Below are 18,340 nucleotides of genomic sequence, written 5' to 3'. Positions count from 1 at the left end.
ATATATACATATATATACATACATACATACATAAGTCACTTATAAATAAATATTTGGAAAAGAAACATGTGTAGTTGTAGCAGCAAACAGTGTGTTAAGTGGATGCGTTGTACAGGGAGATGGCCACAGGCAGGAATGATTTCCTGTGTCGTTCAGTGGTGCTTTTCGGTAATCTCAGTCTCTCACTGAACGAGCTCCTGTGACTGACCAACATGTCATGGAGTGGGTGGGAGGTGTTATCCAACATTGTCTTTATCTTGGACAGCATCCGCCTCTCCGACACCACCTTGAGGGAGTCCAGCTCCATCCCCACAACATTGCTGGCCTTACGGATCAGTTTATTAAGTCTGTTGGCATCTGCGACCCTCAGCCTGCTCCCCCAGCATGCAACAGCATAGAGGATCGCACTGGCCACAACAGACTCATAGAAAATCCTCAGCATTTTCTGGCAGATGTTGAAGGACCTCAGTCGCCTCAAAAAATAGAGACGACTCTGGCCCTTCCTGTAAAGTGCTGTGGTGTTTTTAGCCCAGTCCAGTTTATTGTCAATGTGAACTCCAAGGTATTTATAGTCCTCCACAATGTCAACACTGACCCCCTGGATTGAAACAGGGGTCAAGTGTTTCCTGGTCTTCCTGAAGTCCACGATCAGTTCCTTGGTCTTTGCCACGTTGAGCTGCAGATGATTCTGCTCACACCACGTGACAAAGGAGTCGACCACAGCCCGGTACTCTGTCTCATCATCCCTGCTGATGCATCCAACCACCGCAGAGTCATCAGAAAACTTCTGAAGATGGCAGGTCTCTGTGCAGTGGCTGAAGTCTGTGGTGTAGAGGGTGAAGAGGAAGGGGGAGAGGACAGTCCCCTGTGGTGCCCCTGTGTTGCTGATCACCTTGTCAGACACACACTGTGGGAGACGTACATATTGTGGTCTTCCTGTCAGGTAATCAACAATCCAGGACACCAGAGAAGCATCCACCTGCATCGCTGCTAACTTATCACCCAGGAGGGTCGGCCTGATGGTGTTGAAAGCACTGGAAAAGTCAAAAAACATGACCCTCACAGTGCTCGCCGGCTGGTCCAGATGGGTGTAGACACGATTGAGCAGGTAGATGATGGCGTCCTCTGTTCCGAGACGAGGCTGATAAGCGAACTGAAGGGGATCCAGATGTGGTCTTACTATGGGTCGCAGCTGGTCCAGGATGAGCCTTTCCAGGGTCTTCATGATGTGGGAGGTCAGTGCCACGGGCCTGTAATCCTGGGGGCCACTGGGACGAGGCGTCTTTGGTACAGGGACGAGGCATGATGTCTTCCACATCACCGGGACCCTCTGCAGACTCAGACTCAGCATAAACAGTTTATGAAAGACTCCACACAGCTGGGGGGCACAGGCCTTGAGGACAAGGGGACTCACTCCGTCTGGTCCAGCAGACTTGCCTGAGTGAAGTCTCCTCATTTGCATCTCAACCTGGTATTGAGTGAAGGTGATGGGTGGGGGAGGGGTGTCAGGAATCTCACAGGAGGCAACATGTGAAGAGAGAGGCTGGCACAGTGGTGTGGCTCTGGATTCCAGGCTGACTGCAGGTGAGGTTGTGGGGGTGGGAGCAGACACTGTGGTGTCGAATCTATTGAAAAACAGATTCAACTCGTCGGCTCTATTCTCACCTCCCTCAGCTCCCCTGCTGTTGGTTGGCCTGAATCCAGTGATGGTCTTCATGCCCCTCCACACCTCTCTCATGCTGTTCTGCTGGAGTTTCCACTCCAGCTTCCTCCTGTAATTGTCCTTAGCCTCTCTGATCTTGTCCTTTAGTAACACCTGGACCTTCCTCACCTCCTCTTTGTTGCCCCCTCTGAAAGCCCTCTTCTTGTTGTTGAGGAGGGCTTTGATGTCCTTAGTCACCCACGGCTTGTTATTTGGGTAACAATGAACAGTCTGAGCTGGAACAATGGAGTCGGTGCAGAAAGTTATGTAGTCTGTGATACACTCAGTAAGCCCATTGATGTCCTCGGCGTGAGGCTCACAGAGTGTTTCCCAGTCGGTCACCTCGAAACAGCCCTGTAGTTCCGCTATTGCCTCCTCTGACCACCTCCTAACAGTCCTGGTGGTCACAGGTTCCCTCCTCACAATTGGCACATAGCGGGGGGTGAGGTGAATCAGGTTATGATCTGACCTACCAAGTGGGGGGAGGGAGGAGGAGCTGTATGCATCCTTGACGTTAGCATACAGTAAGTCTAAAGTTTTCTCTCCCCTGGTGGGACAGTCCACATATTGTTTGAATGTTGGTAGTGTATTGTCCAGTGATACATGGTTGAAGTCACCCGAGATCACAATAAAGGCACTCGGGTGCTGAGTCTGTAGCCGAGCTATGGCAGAGTGGACAGTGTCACATGCAGCTGTGGGGTTAGCAGAGGGGGGAACATAAACAGCCACCAAGATGACGTGAGAGAATTCCCTGGGTAAATAATACGGCCTGAGTCCAACAGCACACAGTTCAGTGTCCGGGCAACAAATCCTTTCTTTGATTGTTATGTTGGCAGGGTTACACCACCGGTTGTTAACTAAAACAGCAAGCCCACCTCCTTTACGCTTACCGCTAGCGATGCTGTCCCTGTCCGCCCGAACAGTGTGGAAGCCTTCCACGGAAGCATTCTCATCGGGAATGACCTGGTGCAGCCATGATTCGGTGAAACACATCAGGCTACACTCTCGGTATTCCCTCTGACTCCGTACCAGTGCTGAGAGCTCGTCGATTTTACTTGCCAACGATCGCACATTTCCCATCACGATAGACGGCAGACACGGTTTAAACCTCCTCCTCGCTTCGAGCCTCCGCTGTCTCACCGTCACCTTTTTTCTTCTCTTCTGTCCTTGACCTCTGCATCCCCGATGTGTTTTCCTCCAAATTTCAGCTGGTACTTCTGCGGGCACTTCTGCGGGCCTGGCCAGCGAGCCGGTGTTGTGCCAAAAAGTGATTGTCTGCCAAAAACTGATTTCCGGTATTTGCCAAAAAGCGATTGTTCATATTTAAAGTGCTATAAGTAACTTGTTGGGCTATAATATGTTAAACATATGTCAAATGCATCCCTTATGGATGACATAAAGTCATCTTGAGCCACAAACAACATTCGTGTAGCAAGATACAAGCCGCAATCAGTTTTTGGCAGCGACTTTTATATAACCTTTATTTATGCAGTAAAAAAAAATCTCATTAACATTAAAAATGTATTTTGTAAGAGTAAGTTGCCCAACAGGACAGCAGAAATGGCAGCAAATATTACAATAGTTCTGTAAAAATATTTTAAGTGGGGATAAAGGACCGGATTGGTTATAATGTAAGTACAAGTTGTAAAGATACTTAAAAAACAGATAATGTTTTAATTCTTTATGTAACCCCTTTGTATCCCCTGTTCACCGAAGTCTATTTACGAACATACGTAAAGATATTACACATAAAAAATACACAGAAACACTGGAAATCAGTTTTTGGCAGACAATCACTTTTTGGCACAACACCGGCCGGCATCAGGGCGATCAGCTGATCTCTGGAGTAAACAGTCCGTGCGTGTAGGAGATGTGCCGCGGTCCCGTTCCATGATAAAAGTAACAGTTCCACGGCCACCAGAAGAACAAAAACTCTCTCAATCCACATGATTGAGTAAGAGATAGAAAACGGAGGAAAATACAAGTCAGAAAAAAAAAGAATACGTAAGAAAAAAGAGCTAAACTAAGAGAAAAGCAGGAGCGACTGTAACAGGCTGCACGCTGGTTGGCGCATGCGCACTATATAACACAAATGTCATGGCAGCAACTCACTGTATGTAGATGTATGACCAAGATGACCTGCTGAATGTCATTACTCAACAGAATTCCAGAATGAGGAAGAAAGTTGATTTAAGTCACTTTGAACATGGCATGGATGGCAACCAGACTGGTCTCAGTATTTCAGAAACTGGTGATCTACTGGGATTTTCCCGCCATCTTTACAGTTTACAGAGGATGGTGCCACAGTGAGTGGTAATAGTGAGAAGGACTCATCCAGGCTCATCCAGGCTGGAAAAACTGATCAGGAAGGCTGGCTCTGTGGTCGGCATGAATCTGGACACTATGGTGACAGTGGCAGAGAAAAGGACACTAAAAAACTGCTGGACATTATGGACAATGCTGGGCATCCTCTGCACACGGCCATAAACAACCAGAGGAGTCTGTTCAGTGACAGGTTGCTTCTCCCAAAGACAAGAACCAACAGACTTAAAAACTCCTTTGTCCCACACGCCATCAAACTGTTTAACTCCTCTCTGGAGGGGAAAGGGAGGGGAAGCAGGAGGACAAAGGAGGGGGGAACAACTAAGCTGTAGTGCCTTTTCACTGTCCAATACTTTTTGTTAATAACCAACGGCGCAATAGACTTCAATACTTGAAATGTGCAATTCCCTTGTATTCTTATTCCTATTTATTCTATTTATCCCTTTTGTATACTCTTTATTTATATATGTCTCTGTATTTATATATGTGTATATATGGTATTCTGCTCACATTCTGTAACTTCTGTTGGTGCTGTGCTATTTGGAAACCGAATTTCCCAGAGGAACCCACACGAGGGATCTTTTATCTTATTGTCTTGTAAAGTCAGAAAAGACTAGCCAGACTACTTCCAACTGATAGGAATGCACCATTAACTCAAATAACCGCACACTGCAACCAAGGTATTCAGAAGAGGATCTCTGAATGCACAAGATATCAAACTTTGAACGCAATGAGCTACAGCAGGACCACAATGAGTACCACTCAGAAACTCAGCTACAATTCATGCAGACTGACTAAAACTAGACAACAGAGGAATGGAAAAACATTGCCTGGTTTGATGAGCCTTGATTTCTGCTGGAACACTCAGATGTTAGGGTCAGAAACAGAAACTGACAGTTCAGGCTGCAGGTGCTATGATGGTGCGTATATTTTCTTGTTAAACTCTGGGCCTGTACCTAATGAGCATCATTTAATTGCCACAGTCTCCCCGAGTATTGCTGTTGACCACGTTCATCTCTTTATAACCACAGTGTACCCATCTTCAAAAAATATTGTTTCCAGCAAGATACGTGTGCCACAAATCTCAAAACATCTCAAACTGGTTTCGTGAACATGACAATTAGTTCACTGTATTCAATGGCCTCACCAGATCTCAGGTCAATAGAGCACCTTTCGGAAGTGGATGAACAAATCTGCAGCAAGTGTGCGATGCTGTCAGATCAATATTGACTAAAATCTCAAATGAATGTTTTAATCGTGTTTAATATCCTCCTTAACAGCATCGTAATTACTGGTAACATATCTGTTAATTTGGTTAAAATGCACGTTAAATAGAAATCGTACCTTTCACTTCTGGCTTTGGTGGAACGATGGTCTTCTTCGCCTCATCCCACCGGAACCTTTATAGTGTAACACACCGCTCGGCAGTCATGTCGGCGCTGAAGTCGAGTCGCTCGTTGCCAGAGTCGTGAAAAAATCGCCAGTGTAACTCATTCTGCAGTTTTTATACTGAAGAATAAAGCGTGTCAAGATTATGTATTGAGGGGAAGCAAGGCGTTCGTTGCAGTATTGATTTATTTTGAGGTAAAGTAAGTTTTCTCCCGACTTCACCCTGAAGCTTTTTTCTTCTTCACTGTTAGCTAACGTTAGGCAGCTTAGCTGAGTAGATATAATAAAACAGTCAACACCACGTCGACTTTGCATATGTTTAAGTGCCATTAAGGTTATATAGGAGAGACTTCCTAAGAAGTAGAACTTACAGTTATGGCACTACAGTGGAGGGAGTTTAAATTATTATTGCTTGCAGCTCATTTGAGGTTCTTGAATAAACTGAGAAATAAACTGTTCGCTTTTATTTGAGCTACAGTTATTATTTTTTCATCCCACTAACCCATATTTGTTGCTATTCTCCATTTTATAGTGCGTGATTACATTAATGCGTAGTTACTACTATAATCAGCAGCAGTTTATCTGTTTTCTCAGTTAGTTGCTTGAGCCATGACATCGCTATCAGAGGAGGTTCTGTTGGTGGTGAAAAAGGTCCGCCAGAAGAAGCAGGATGGCACTCTCTATCTGATGGCTGAACGTATAGCCTGGGGTCCAGAAGGCAAAGACCGCTTCACAGTCAGCCACTTGTATGCAGATATCCGCTGTGAGTACTAGATGCCGTTAAACTACAAATCGAGGCACAGAAATGCTCATCTCTACAAAAATTGCTCAAGCTGCTGTTTCTGCTCTGTACAGGTCAGAAGATCAGCCCTGATGGGAAAGCCAAAGTCCAGCTCCAGCTCGTCCTTCACACTGGCGAGAGCACCACATTCCACTTTGCCAACGAGAGCACTGCACTCAAAGACCGAGAGGCTGCCAAGGAACTGCTGCAGCAGCTGCTGCCTAAGTTCAAGAAGAAAGCCAACAAGGAGCTGGAGGAGAAAAACAGGTACATTTTTAACGTAAATACATGTATCAAGGGTAATGTTTTAGCAGAAGTAATCACAGTCTGTACTAGCCTGCCTGCAGTAATATGTGGTGGTCGTGTTTGTAATTCAATTTTTGGATGTTTAAATGGGGGCCTTCATTTTCAAATTGTGTGAACTGGGGTGTAGATTCCCAGCTGCATTTGTTTTTTCTGAGAAGTTGGATCTCAGAGCTTTCAAACCTGAATGGACCGCAGTCCCCCAGTAGAAGTGGAAAAACCTGGTTTTGTTTGTTATCTGGAAACGTAGTCATTCAGCCATGACTAGCAATACCTGAAATGCAGTGCAATGCCTGCTGCTGCTGCTGCTGCATATTCACAAATAGAGCCTGATCAGTTCTCTGAGTCAAAATACATAACAGTGGTAGTACAGATTCTTTTAAACTTTTACTTCTGTTTATCGGATTGGTGTGGCTTTCCACATCTTTGAGTTCTCTATAAACTCCTATTGAGTTCTCAGAGTCCATCTGTGTGCATGCTTGAAAGTTGTTAATATTTATTTAGTATCATGATAATCCTTTTGGCTCTGCCACAGGATTTCCCATTTTACAAATATTCTGCAAATAAAGTACAAATTACAAATGCTTGTCCTGCAGACCTGTGTGGAAATATACTCATTATTATTTATATACACATTTGTATATAAAGAATGACATCAGTTCCAGGGCTCTAGAGTGCGACCAATTTGGTAGCAAATGCAACCAAATATTTCAGTGGTGCAACTAAAAAAAAAAAATTTGGTCGCACTGTTCGCGTAACAAAAAAAAAAAAAATCTCTGCAACTCTCTGTGTGGCCAACAACAGACACACATTATGCCCCTATCGTGGACTAAAGCAATCAGAAATAGTCAGGGGCGGGACGTCACTGATTGGCAGTTGAAAGTGCAGTTGGAAGAGGGAGGTGAGTAGCTTGAATAAAGCGATATCGATTCATTAAATCCTGAATTGACTTTTAAATATAACTGTGTTTTGCCAGAAACGACAGATTCTCAGATTAAAGCTCACAAAACTATTTCAACAACCACCAAACAGCAAACGAGAGCAGGTACACGGATTCCACACAAAGACGTAAACACAGAGCGGACCCGACGCATCAGAATCAGCTTTGTCTTTCTCGGCTTTCTCACCCGACAGCCCGCAGACGGACACGCTGTCGGAGCTCAGCGATTCTGATGCGTCGGGTCCGCTCTGTGTTTACGTCTTTTTGCGCTGATTCTGAGCTGCAGGTTTTGTCTCTCTCCAACTAAAATTCAGCGAGCCAGCAGCAAAGGAAGCAGCAAACTGCGCTTCACATTTGATCAATGTCATCATGAATTCCCTCTGACTTTTGCTGTTTTGCTTCCACCACGATAAAAATCACACTTCATGCACAGCTCTCTCTCTCTCTCTCTCTCTCTCTCTCTCTCTCTCTCTCTCTCTCTCTCTCTCTCTCTCTCTCTCTCTCTCTCTCTCTCTCTCTCTCTCTCTCTGTACTTCAAGAACAGTTTCTCAAATCTCTGTTTTCTGCATTATTCATTCGCTTATTACCCACCAGTCTACCGTTGTTTACAGTGCTGTCGGCCACTGTCTTTTTCTTTTCTTTTTCTTTTTTCCACTTAAATGAAAAAATTATATTTTTAAGGTTATCTGCTATAAAAAGCCAGGCCAGAAAAATCTCCTTCAAGTTTTTCTGTGTTTTATTCTCAGTTACTTTCACACAAAGGCATCTGCTGTGATGTTCAAAATTCTGATGAAGTCTCACATGTATCAATACTGATAAATGATCAGAATTGTAATATTTCTGACTGTCTGGGGCTAAATTGAATCAAATCAGGACTTTGAGAACCTGAATCAAATGAATTATAGAAATCAGTGATGATACCCAGCCCTAGTGAGCAGCCTAGGCCCGACAGAAGTGGATGTAGCTGTGGGTAATGAGAAAAGATGAAAAGAACTATTGATAACTTTTTTGTTAAGTTAAGGCCTGATCCATCTGAAATTCATAGCCAGTGCTCTGACACGGTGCCATCAATATTTGAATGCTGAAAAAGCACAGTGTATCCAGAAAACACATTATATGCTGCAATAAATGCACTGCCCAAGTGTCCCCTCTCCCCACTGCCTTTCAGCAGCATGCAACAGCAAACAGGTCGTCAGAGGAGGCCGAGATGATGATTAAGTTTAACATTTTCTACAATATTGACAAAGCACTTTAAGTACAAGATTGTTAGTTAATAATTTAGAAATGAATATTGTCTGTATGGACTGCAATTCCCCCCCAAAAAAGTGCACATGTAAAACTGCGGTGTTAAGCGATGCGGTTGAAAAATTTGAGTTAGGCACACCGGTGCGCCCATGGCAAGAAGTTAGTCTAGAGCCCTGAGTTCAGTTTAATTCGATTTTTTTTTTATTTGTTTGTTTACATTGTCTTATATTTGACTTACATTTGACTTTAGTAATAAGAGACATTACGTCTGAGATGCATTTTTAGTGGAGTTGGAATTTATAAATATGTATAAATAAAGGCTGGTAAAAACAAGAGAGGGGAAACATAATGATAATCTCATTATTTACCTGCTCTTTTCAATAATAAAAATATAATCAGCTGGCAGATTTCACATGAGTGGCCAGTTACATTTGCACTGTGGGCATGCATGAACTAATGTAAACAGGAAGCAGAGGGCAATTTTGTGGAAAAATACTATGGGGAGTCAATGATGAAGTGAAACTGTTACTCAAAGAACAAACTGAGTATAAAGTGGTCATGGTAGTAGACAACAGAATAGGAGTTGCCACAAAAGGAAAATGCATCTAGGAGCATTATCCATACACACACATTTAAGCTGATTAGGAAGCTGTTATGTTTCTGTTTAAATTTTGTGGCTGATGAGATTAAACCAGTAAACAAATGAGGGTGCCAGCATCAGCATTTCCAAAAGTGTCTTTTCTGCCCATCTAGACTAAAACACAGACCCACAATTTTCAACCAAAGCTGGACCAGCAGCATTTCTAGGTTAAAGGATCCTAAAATGCTGCAGGAGTAGTGTAACCGTGGCTCAGGGGGTTGGGAATCGCATCTGTAACCGGAAGGTCGCCGGTTCGATCCCTGGGCTCTCTGTCCTGGTCGTTGTGTCCTTGGGCAAGACACTTTACCCTACTTGCCTACTGGTGTTGGCCAGAGGGGCCGATGGCGCGATAGAAGCCTCGCTTCTGTCAGTCTGCCCCAGGGCAGCTGTGGCTACAACTGTAGCTTGCCTCCACCGGTGTATGAATGTGAGAGTGAATGAATAGTGGTATTGTAAAGCGCTTTGGGTGCCTTGAAAAGCACTATATAAATCCAATCCATTATTATTATTATTATTATTATTATTATTATTATTATTATTATTATTATTATTATTATTAAATGGTGTGTGGGAATATTGTGATTAAAAACACTTCATTCTACATGGGTGTGTCTGAGCTTACAAGATATGGCTAAAATTAATAAAATAAATACAATTAACAAAAACTCTAAAACCAAATTGACTTTGTAGTCCAATAAAAGTTAACAAAATGAATGTCTGCATAATAGTACACAGATCTGGCACTTCTTGAGTCAAAGATCGAATTGTCAATTTGTATCTATCTTAGTTAATGAGCTGACTGAGAAACAGTAAAGCAAATAAAGATGCTCCCAGCTCCTTTACATTTTTATGTGTCAACACACTTTTACTCTTTTATTTTTGTATTTTCTCCTGCAGGATGCTTCAAGAAGATCCGGTGCTTTTCCAGCTATATAAAGACCTTGTGGTGAGCCAAGTGATCAGTGCTGAGGAATTCTGGGCCAACCGGTCAGGAGGCATTAACAACACAGACCCCTCACCGTATAACAACAAACAGGAAGTTGGTATATCTGGAGCCTTTTTGGTGAGTCCATGAAGTCTGACATAATTATGTCACATTTTCTAATCTGAAGCTCTTACCTACAGCTAAAGTTTAACAGACCTCACTTTTATGCTCCACAGGCAGACATTAGACCTCAAACTGATGGTTGCAATGGCTTGAGATATAACCTGACAGCTGACATTATTGAATCCATCTTCAGAACATATCCTGCAGGTAAAGAATTATGTTATCTCCAACTCTTAAGCCCTTAAAAATCCCAGGAAGTGGTTATTACAAGCTCAGGTTTTTATTTCAGTCAAAGCCTGCAACAATGATTTTTAGGGCTGTTCGATATTACAATATTTATCAGATGACGATATGAAAACGTCTATCGTTTTATATTACGCTGTTCTTTGTTTCATGGTGTCGCAAAATAAAAAGTTTACGGCAATATTTTTTTCATGGTTTTGATGGTCACTGGCTATATTAATAAGTTCTCTCTTACTCTAATATTTAAAATAACTACACTACGGATGGACAAGCGACTGTTTTTACGCGTTGTCGTTAGCAAAAATGACAGTAAACTCAGCGTGTGGCTCCGCCGTCCGCTTGTTTATTTTCCACATAAACCTTTCACAATAAAGCTGAAGATCCTGTTGTGATTTTTCATAATAAACTGAAATGATGACAAACAGAAAGACCAGTCAAAACAAATCAAGGACCTTATTTCTAAACGAGGGGCTACCTCTGACATGGACTGTACTATGCAAATTATGCAGGAAACCGGTCCCCACCTCAGACTCAAACACGGCAAACGTCTTTTACCACCTACTTAAGAGTCACATAAAAGAATATGGAGAGAGTGCTCAAGATAAACCATGCGTCGGTCAAAACACTCGACTCCAGGTACACGACGCCCAGCTGGAAATACTTCACGCAATTCGTGTTACTCGAGATTCAAAGAATTTACAGAAAATGTAAAAGTTTTTGTGATGTATATCGTTGTTGGGACGATAAATGTCTTGTATCGGGATATGAGATTAATGATTTTAATAACTGGCATGAAATCAATCAGAAAGGAAGCAAAACTACAATTTTCTCACTGAAGCAAAGTCAGTGAGAAAACTGCATAGAGGCTTCGATGTTTTTCCTCAGTCTATTAAATGTGCAGCTGGTGTCCCTCATGACATTTAGAAATTAATTTTTTGACTTTGCATTTTACTTGCAGTGAAGCAGAAGTATAGCGAAAATGTGCCTCATAACCTGACAGAAAAGGAGTTCTGGACCCGCTTTTTCCAGTCCCATTATTTTCACAGAGACCGCATCAACACAGGGACACAGGATATCTTCTCAGAGTGTGCAAAGCAGGATGAGAAGGGTAGGCAATCTGACTCCTTTCTAGGACTGCCACCACACGTAAGAAGCCATTAATGTAAAGTTTTAACATTCAATCCATGCAGGGTTAAAGACTCTCGTGACTCAAGGAGTAAAGAATCCTTTGGTTGACCTCCAGTCGTTGGAGGATAAAACATTAGATGAGGTGAGATGATTAGCCATCCTCAGTCATTTGTGATAACTCTTTAATCGTTTACCTTCCTTTACATATCAAAACCTGTTTTTTGTGACACAGGGTTATGGAATTTGCACAACACAGCCCTCAACTTCCAATGCAAACAAGTCGGTGAAGGACAGCAGCAACTCTGCCATTATAAAGCGGTTCAACCATCACAGTGCCATGGTCCTGGCAGCAGGCTCAAGGAGAGGGTAAAGAAGTCACACTTAAACCTGAGTGCAAGCTTTTCAGCATCTTTTATCATTTTCCTGAAAATCTCCTGTTTTTGAAGGGAGTTGGCGTCTGACCAAGCCAGTGAGACGAGCAGTACAGATGGAAACTCGAGGGATTCTGACTTCTTTCAACCTCCTGTTAAGAAGGTACAATGGCTTTGCTTTTTTACAGTATTGCTCTCTGTGTAGCAGCTTCACTGACTCTGTTCTGTGGACAAACTTTCTTAGGTTAAACTACAGGAAGCCATAGAATTTGAGGATCTGCAAAGGGAAAACAGACCAAAAACAGTCCCATTAAACCTGAAGAAGTCTGACAGGTACCACATGTCCACTTATTTTCATATATTATTAAATTCTTTCTGGGTGACTCCATGCTTTTTTAATCTAATAATATCATCAGTTAACAAGTGTAAAGTGATTCTAAATTATCGTTAGTTAATAAATGTAAAACATACACAACTTATGGGCTGCCTGTAGCTCAGGAGATAGAGCAGCTCATCTGCTAATCGGAAGGCTGGTGGTTTGATCTCTTGCTACTGAAGTCTGCATGCCAAGATACTAAAACACCATACGAAGAGCCAAGATGGAGTTAGTTTGGGCAAGATACGAACCCCAAGTTGCTCTCAAGTTGTGTGTGAATGTTAGATAGAAAGCACGTAGAAAAAGCAATAAATGAAAGAATAAAGTGAATGGGTGAGTGAGGCAGGTTGAATAAAGTGCTTTGAGTCCTCAGGTAGAGTAGAAAAGTGCTATATGAGAACCAGTCCATTTACCGTTTAGTTTATTGTTTTGTTTTTACCTAAAATTTAAAAACATCTAGGTTAACATACAAACAGCTGATGTAATTTAGCTGTCTTTATTTTCCAAGAATTTTGCAGTTTATGAAATTGTTCAGTAAGCTGTGTTTGTGTTTTGAAATGTAGTTTATTGAGAGATTTTTGCAGATGAGGAAGTTGACAGAACAAAGACGGAAGTTTTGGAAAGTCCGGTGGTTTTTGATTGCATCATTGCCTGGCTGTATCTTTTGACTAAACAATTATTAGCTCAGTAGTTCTTACCTGCGACTTCTTCTGTATATTGTTTACATGAGTTAAATAAATTGAACACAAACTCTTCACATCAGAAGCCAAAAAAGATCACATCCACATATAATGCTAGTTTATTTTCCCAACAGAAATTATATCTATTAATCTTAGTTTCATGCCATGTTTTTCCCTGCACTGGCTCGCAGCTCACAGAAGCACTGCATTAGGTGCTGATTAGCTGTCAGGTTTAGAAAAGTTTGTATAGCCGGGATAGTTTGTAGAACTCTACAGACAAAAATCAGCCAAGCAAAATTTGAGAAGAGGGTTTGTTGTTGCTGATCCTTACTTCTTTTGTACAAAGTTCTCACTTGCAGTGTTTCATAATAGATGTGATGTAATACAAGGTCAAATGTTTTTGCTACAGATTACTGTTGCTATAGCACAAGGGGCTGCTCTTCTATTTTGCAGCACTGATTCATGTTTTAGGCTAACAAAACTGCCTCGTTTTTAGTCAGACTATCCAATGTGTCTCACTTCTCTTTTTATAAGGTATGCTCATGGACCTGTGCCACTTCAATCCCAGCAGTATACAACTAGCCAAGATATCATCAACTCTGTCAACTACATCCGTCATGAGATGGCTAGTTACAAACCCAGCCTCACTCAGGTTAGAGCTCAGACTTTGTGTTTCTGTTACTTTAGCATTTGGCTAAAGATGATGTCATCAGATCTTAACCTGCATTCACATACTCATTCAGACTACAATTAGATGCATGCGTGCTATTGATGAGCCTCTGTTGTGATTCAACTGATCTTTGGAGTCATTTGTGCACAGCTGTGAAGTTTAGCAACTAATTTTCAGGTAAAGTTCAGGAGAACATGTGTTAGGGAGGTGCCCAACAAAGAGTCTGATATCCCTGTGATGTTGTTGTTCTTTCAGCTTAGAATTCAGTGTCGCTCCAGGCACATGTTTAGGATGTAAGCCTCCAGTACTTTGTGTCAGAAAGTCAAGGCAGAAAGGCTTTTAAACACATAGTTAATGTTGTAAACAAGTCCATTTAAATGGAACTATAAGCCAGGAAGTTGAGTGCTTAAACCCATCACAAAGCAGCCCTGTCATTTACTAGGAAAACCTCGGCAGACATCCATTTTTTATGACTCTTCCCTCAGAGATGGGGCATTTCACATACTGAAGCTTATATTCAGTGTTGCCCCTGTCAGCGGATTGGGAGACATTTCATTGTCCCAGACTGCAATAAGTAGATGATGTTGATATTTTCACTTTCAAATGGTGATTATCAGAGCTTTCTTATATATTGTAAACTTTGTAATGTATTGCAATATTTAATTAGTTCAGTCTGCTACTGTTATTGTCTTGGAGCAACTGTAATCCACATCATTTCCTTATTAGGGATTATTGAAGTATTCTGATTCTGATTAACAGATGAGACAATTTTGGAATTAATTTATTCTTTGGTAGAAAAAAAAAGATTTAGATTATCGTACTTGAGTATTTAAATTGTTAGAAATAATCTAATAATTCAGGTAGTGACCGAAAGAGCGAGATCGGGAAAACATAGGTGGAAATTGGCTTCCTCCGAAGGGTGGCTGGCCTCTACCTTAGAGATAGGGTGAGAAGTTTGGCCATTCGGGAGGGGCTCAGAGTAGAGCCGCTGCTGCTCCACATCGAAAGGAGCCAGTTAAGGTGGTTCGGGCATCTGACAAAGATGCCTCCTGGGCCCCTCCTGGGCAAGGTTTTCCGGGCATGTCCCACCGGGAGTAGGCCCCGGGGCAGACCCAGGACACGCTGGAGAGATTATATCTCTCGGCTGGCCTGGAACGCCTTGGTGTTCCCCCGGATAAGCTGGAGGAGGTGGCTGGGGAGAGGGAGGTCTGGGCTTCTCCGCTTGGGCTACTGCCCCTGCGACCCGGCCCCGGATAAGCGGAAGAAAATGGATGGATGAATAATCAAACCTCTCAGAGCTAAAAAAAAAAATTCAATTTCAGATCCTCTACATTTAATTTTACTGTTGATATCACTGTAATTACTTAATCTGCTTACTGTTACAGCTTTATCAAATTATGAGCATGACAGATTTTAACTACAGTCACGCTTTTTGTAGGTGTTGTCCAGCACAGCAGCTACTTCTGCCATTGCAGCTCTTTCTCCAGGTGGCGTCCTCATGCAGGGAGGTGCACAGCAAGCCATAAATCGTAAGTGTGTACTACAGATTTGGTAAAAGCATTGTTGCTGACTGTTGGCAAGCTATAAACGATTGAGCAATATGATGAATGTCAGCTGAGATGTGGGCTGATCAAGTAGAGTTGTCACCCGGGGCGAGCGGTGTGGACAACTTGTGAACAAGGCAACGTAGGATTTTCCAATTCATATCATAGGTGCATTTAATAAAAATCTTGGACAGTTTAAATCTCAATGACCTCAACGTCACAGGTAGAAGTTTCTGGAAATCTTGTTAATGCGATAACTCAAAAAGGAAGCCACCTAGGATTTTGATATTCATATGTTAGGTGTATCTGCTAGGAGGCTGAGGGGGTAGCACTGGCAGCTGCCAGTATTTTTCTATCCTTAAATGTGTTTAATTTCCACCACGAAAACGATCGGTTGTCTTGTATTGAAACATATTTTACCTAACAGCTTTGAGAATAATTAAGGTTTGTCTTTTTTCCTTCCAGAAATGGTACCGACCGAGGTTCAGGGAGAGTTGAAGCATCTTTATGTAGCTGCTGGAGAGCTATTGAGACACTTCTGGTCCTGTTTTCCTGTAAATACACTGTTTTTGGAGGAGAAGGTGACTGACATTCATTTTGTTTCCATTATCCCTGTGACCCATATATTTGACTACACAAGAAAATCATCTTTGTATTTAATGTATATTTCTGCCTCCATGTAGTTTTGGGAGCAATTAATTAATTAGCATTAATATTGAGTGAACATTAACATAAGTACTGTGCAAAAGTCTTGAGCCAATCTTTTTATATATATATATATATATATATATATATATATATATATATATATATATATATATATATATAAAAATAAAATTTATTTCTAGGACAATGGGAAATAGGTGCTGTGTGTACAGTATATAAGGAAAAAACTGTTTGTACAATTCTAACAAAAGCGAAAGTTTATATTTGGTATGACCACCTTTATTCTTCAACGCAGCCTGAACTCTCTTAGGCAAGCTTTTATGTAATTTCTCTAAGTAGCCCTTTAGAAATATTTCTTCTGGCTTCTTGAAGGATATTGTGTTTGGGATCATTATCATGCTGTAAAATAAAGCAGATGTTTTCCGAACAGTATTGCAAAAATACTAAAATATGTTATCTTTGCCATTTTTCATAGAGTGAACTAAAGAATGAGGAGAAATTGTGTGGTTTTTGCATGTGGGGGGGTGTCAGGCTGCTAGTAACAAAATGTGAAAAATTACAAAAAAATTGGCTCTTTTTTTATGCCTGCTGATTTCGTAGGTCAGTAATATGTCTGTGTAGGTTCTCAGTCATCCAGGTCATGGTACTCTATGGAGCTTGGAAAGAAAGTGGCTGGATTTCTTTAAGTTTTCATTTTCACAAAATGAAAAGTCTGCTCGCTTTCTGTCTAAGCTTCTTAGACCGAAAGGTCAGCAAAATATATCAAAATGAGGGGTGGCTCAAGACTTTCTTGAGTTTTGAAATTAAAGTGGAAGAGAAAGGCTTTTGTCTTTAAGTTTTTTGACACATCTTAGTAGCAGCTTTCCTAATTGCACTGTTATTTCAGGTTAAAAAGACCTGTGTAAATGAATTTGACTCTTAACTGAAATTATCACTAATACATTAAAACTGAAGCTATAAAATCCCATGTAAAATCTTGGTAAAATAAATAAAAAAGACAACTGTTTTTAACAGTTTGCTGACTTGGCCCTTTTTCTCACTTTGACAATATTGTGACATCTGTGACTCATCCCACCAGCGTAACTAATCCCAGCATTTAAGAAATGTCCTGCAAACTCATAGGTAAACTAAGTAAAACAATAACTATACTTAACTAGCTATTTGCTATGAAAACTAGTAGACATGCTTGCCACCGTAAAGCTGAAACTTATGTGAATTAGTTGACTTCTATCCATGTCTGCACACCATTAACTTAGTCTTTGTTTGTTTTTTAAATTTATGTGTTTCATGTTTTATTTTTTCTTGCAGGTGATTAAAATGAAGTCGAACCTCGAGAGATTTCAAATGACTAAGCTTCATCCTTTCAAGGAAAAAATTCAGCGTCAGTATTTGAGTACAAATGTAAGTTTTTGAGCCATCGACAGTGTTGCACAGACTTTCTTTCACCTCGTAGATGTAGCGCTAAAGTCTCTTTGGTGTTCCCACAGCTCACAGGGCACTTGGAGGAAATGCTGCAGACTGCCTATAGCAAGTTCCAGGTCTGGCAAACTCGTCGGATGATGAGGAAAACCTGAGCTCTGACAGTTTTTCAAAGAGAAGCCAAGAAAGACAGTAAAGTGGTCGGACAAATGACTTGTGAAGGTCCTCCGAATTGCTGTGAGCAGACCACAGACTAAAGCCTAATGGAACACAGTTCACAAGGGCTTAATGAGGAGGATATAGAGGGATGCTGCTACAACCCCAAATGTTCAACAAAGACTAACTGCATTTCAGTCACAGAAAACTGTAATTAGTTTCTTTCTCTTTTCTTTGTCTTTTCCTGGTGTTTGAGAGATTGGTGCCTGTAATGGTTAAAACAGGACTTTTAAAAGGGTTTAACATGACCAAAATGCAGATGGAAATGAATAAAACTACAAAAACGGCTCTCAGGACAACAGTGTGAGATGCAAGTGGAGGACTGCCAATGTGTTTCATCAGTGCACAGAACAGAACGAAATGTGCATTGATGTGCAAGACACCCTTCTGAACTCTGGATAGATTTGTTGGAACAGTTGTCCGGAAAATCTTAATCAAGAGGGGACGTGAATATAGCAATACTGTAAAGACATTTCACACACGAGTGCATTAGTACGTGTGGCTCAAATCACACTGTCACTGATTTGTAACGTCTGCACTGAAGACAGAAATGTAACTCTGAAATAAAGTGAGGCATAAAGCTTTTGTTCATCATACTGCTTGTGTAGGCTTAGTTATTTCATTTAAATCTCCACACTGCAGCTTGTTTTGCTTTGT

At 41.5% G+C, this 18,340-nt stretch overlaps 1 protein-coding gene across 1 annotated transcript; it reads left to right on the top strand.

The window, feature by feature from the left end:
• The first annotated feature begins 5,401 nt into the window (after window positions 1-5,401).
• On the top strand, window positions 5,402-18,279 carry gtf2h1 (general transcription factor IIH, polypeptide 1). Its single transcript, XM_085282376.1, has 15 exons — window positions 5,402-5,608; window positions 6,008-6,176; window positions 6,269-6,461; window positions 10,220-10,385; window positions 10,484-10,577; window positions 11,572-11,721; window positions 11,804-11,883; window positions 11,974-12,107; window positions 12,188-12,275; window positions 12,357-12,445; window positions 13,703-13,820; window positions 15,277-15,367; window positions 15,848-15,963; window positions 17,357-17,449; window positions 17,536-18,279. The coding sequence occupies exons 2-15, from the start codon at window positions 6,023-6,025 to the stop codon at window positions 17,620-17,622; spliced, it is 1,653 nt and encodes a 550-aa protein (XP_085138502.1). The 5' UTR covers window positions 5,402-5,608; window positions 6,008-6,022; the 3' UTR covers window positions 17,623-18,279.
• Window positions 18,280-18,340: the final 61 nt, after the last annotated feature.

The sequence above is a fragment of the Mchenga conophoros genome, linkage group LG7 (assembly GCF_057382185.1).
Source record: "Mchenga conophoros isolate Kocher_MC1m ecotype Shallow Benthic linkage group LG7, M_conophoros_male_GT1.1, whole genome shotgun sequence".
Lineage (NCBI taxonomy): Eukaryota > Metazoa > Chordata > Actinopteri > Cichliformes > Cichlidae > Mchenga > Mchenga conophoros.
Note: the sequence above shows the minus strand (reverse complement) of the source record. Positions and strands in the feature narration are given on the sequence as shown.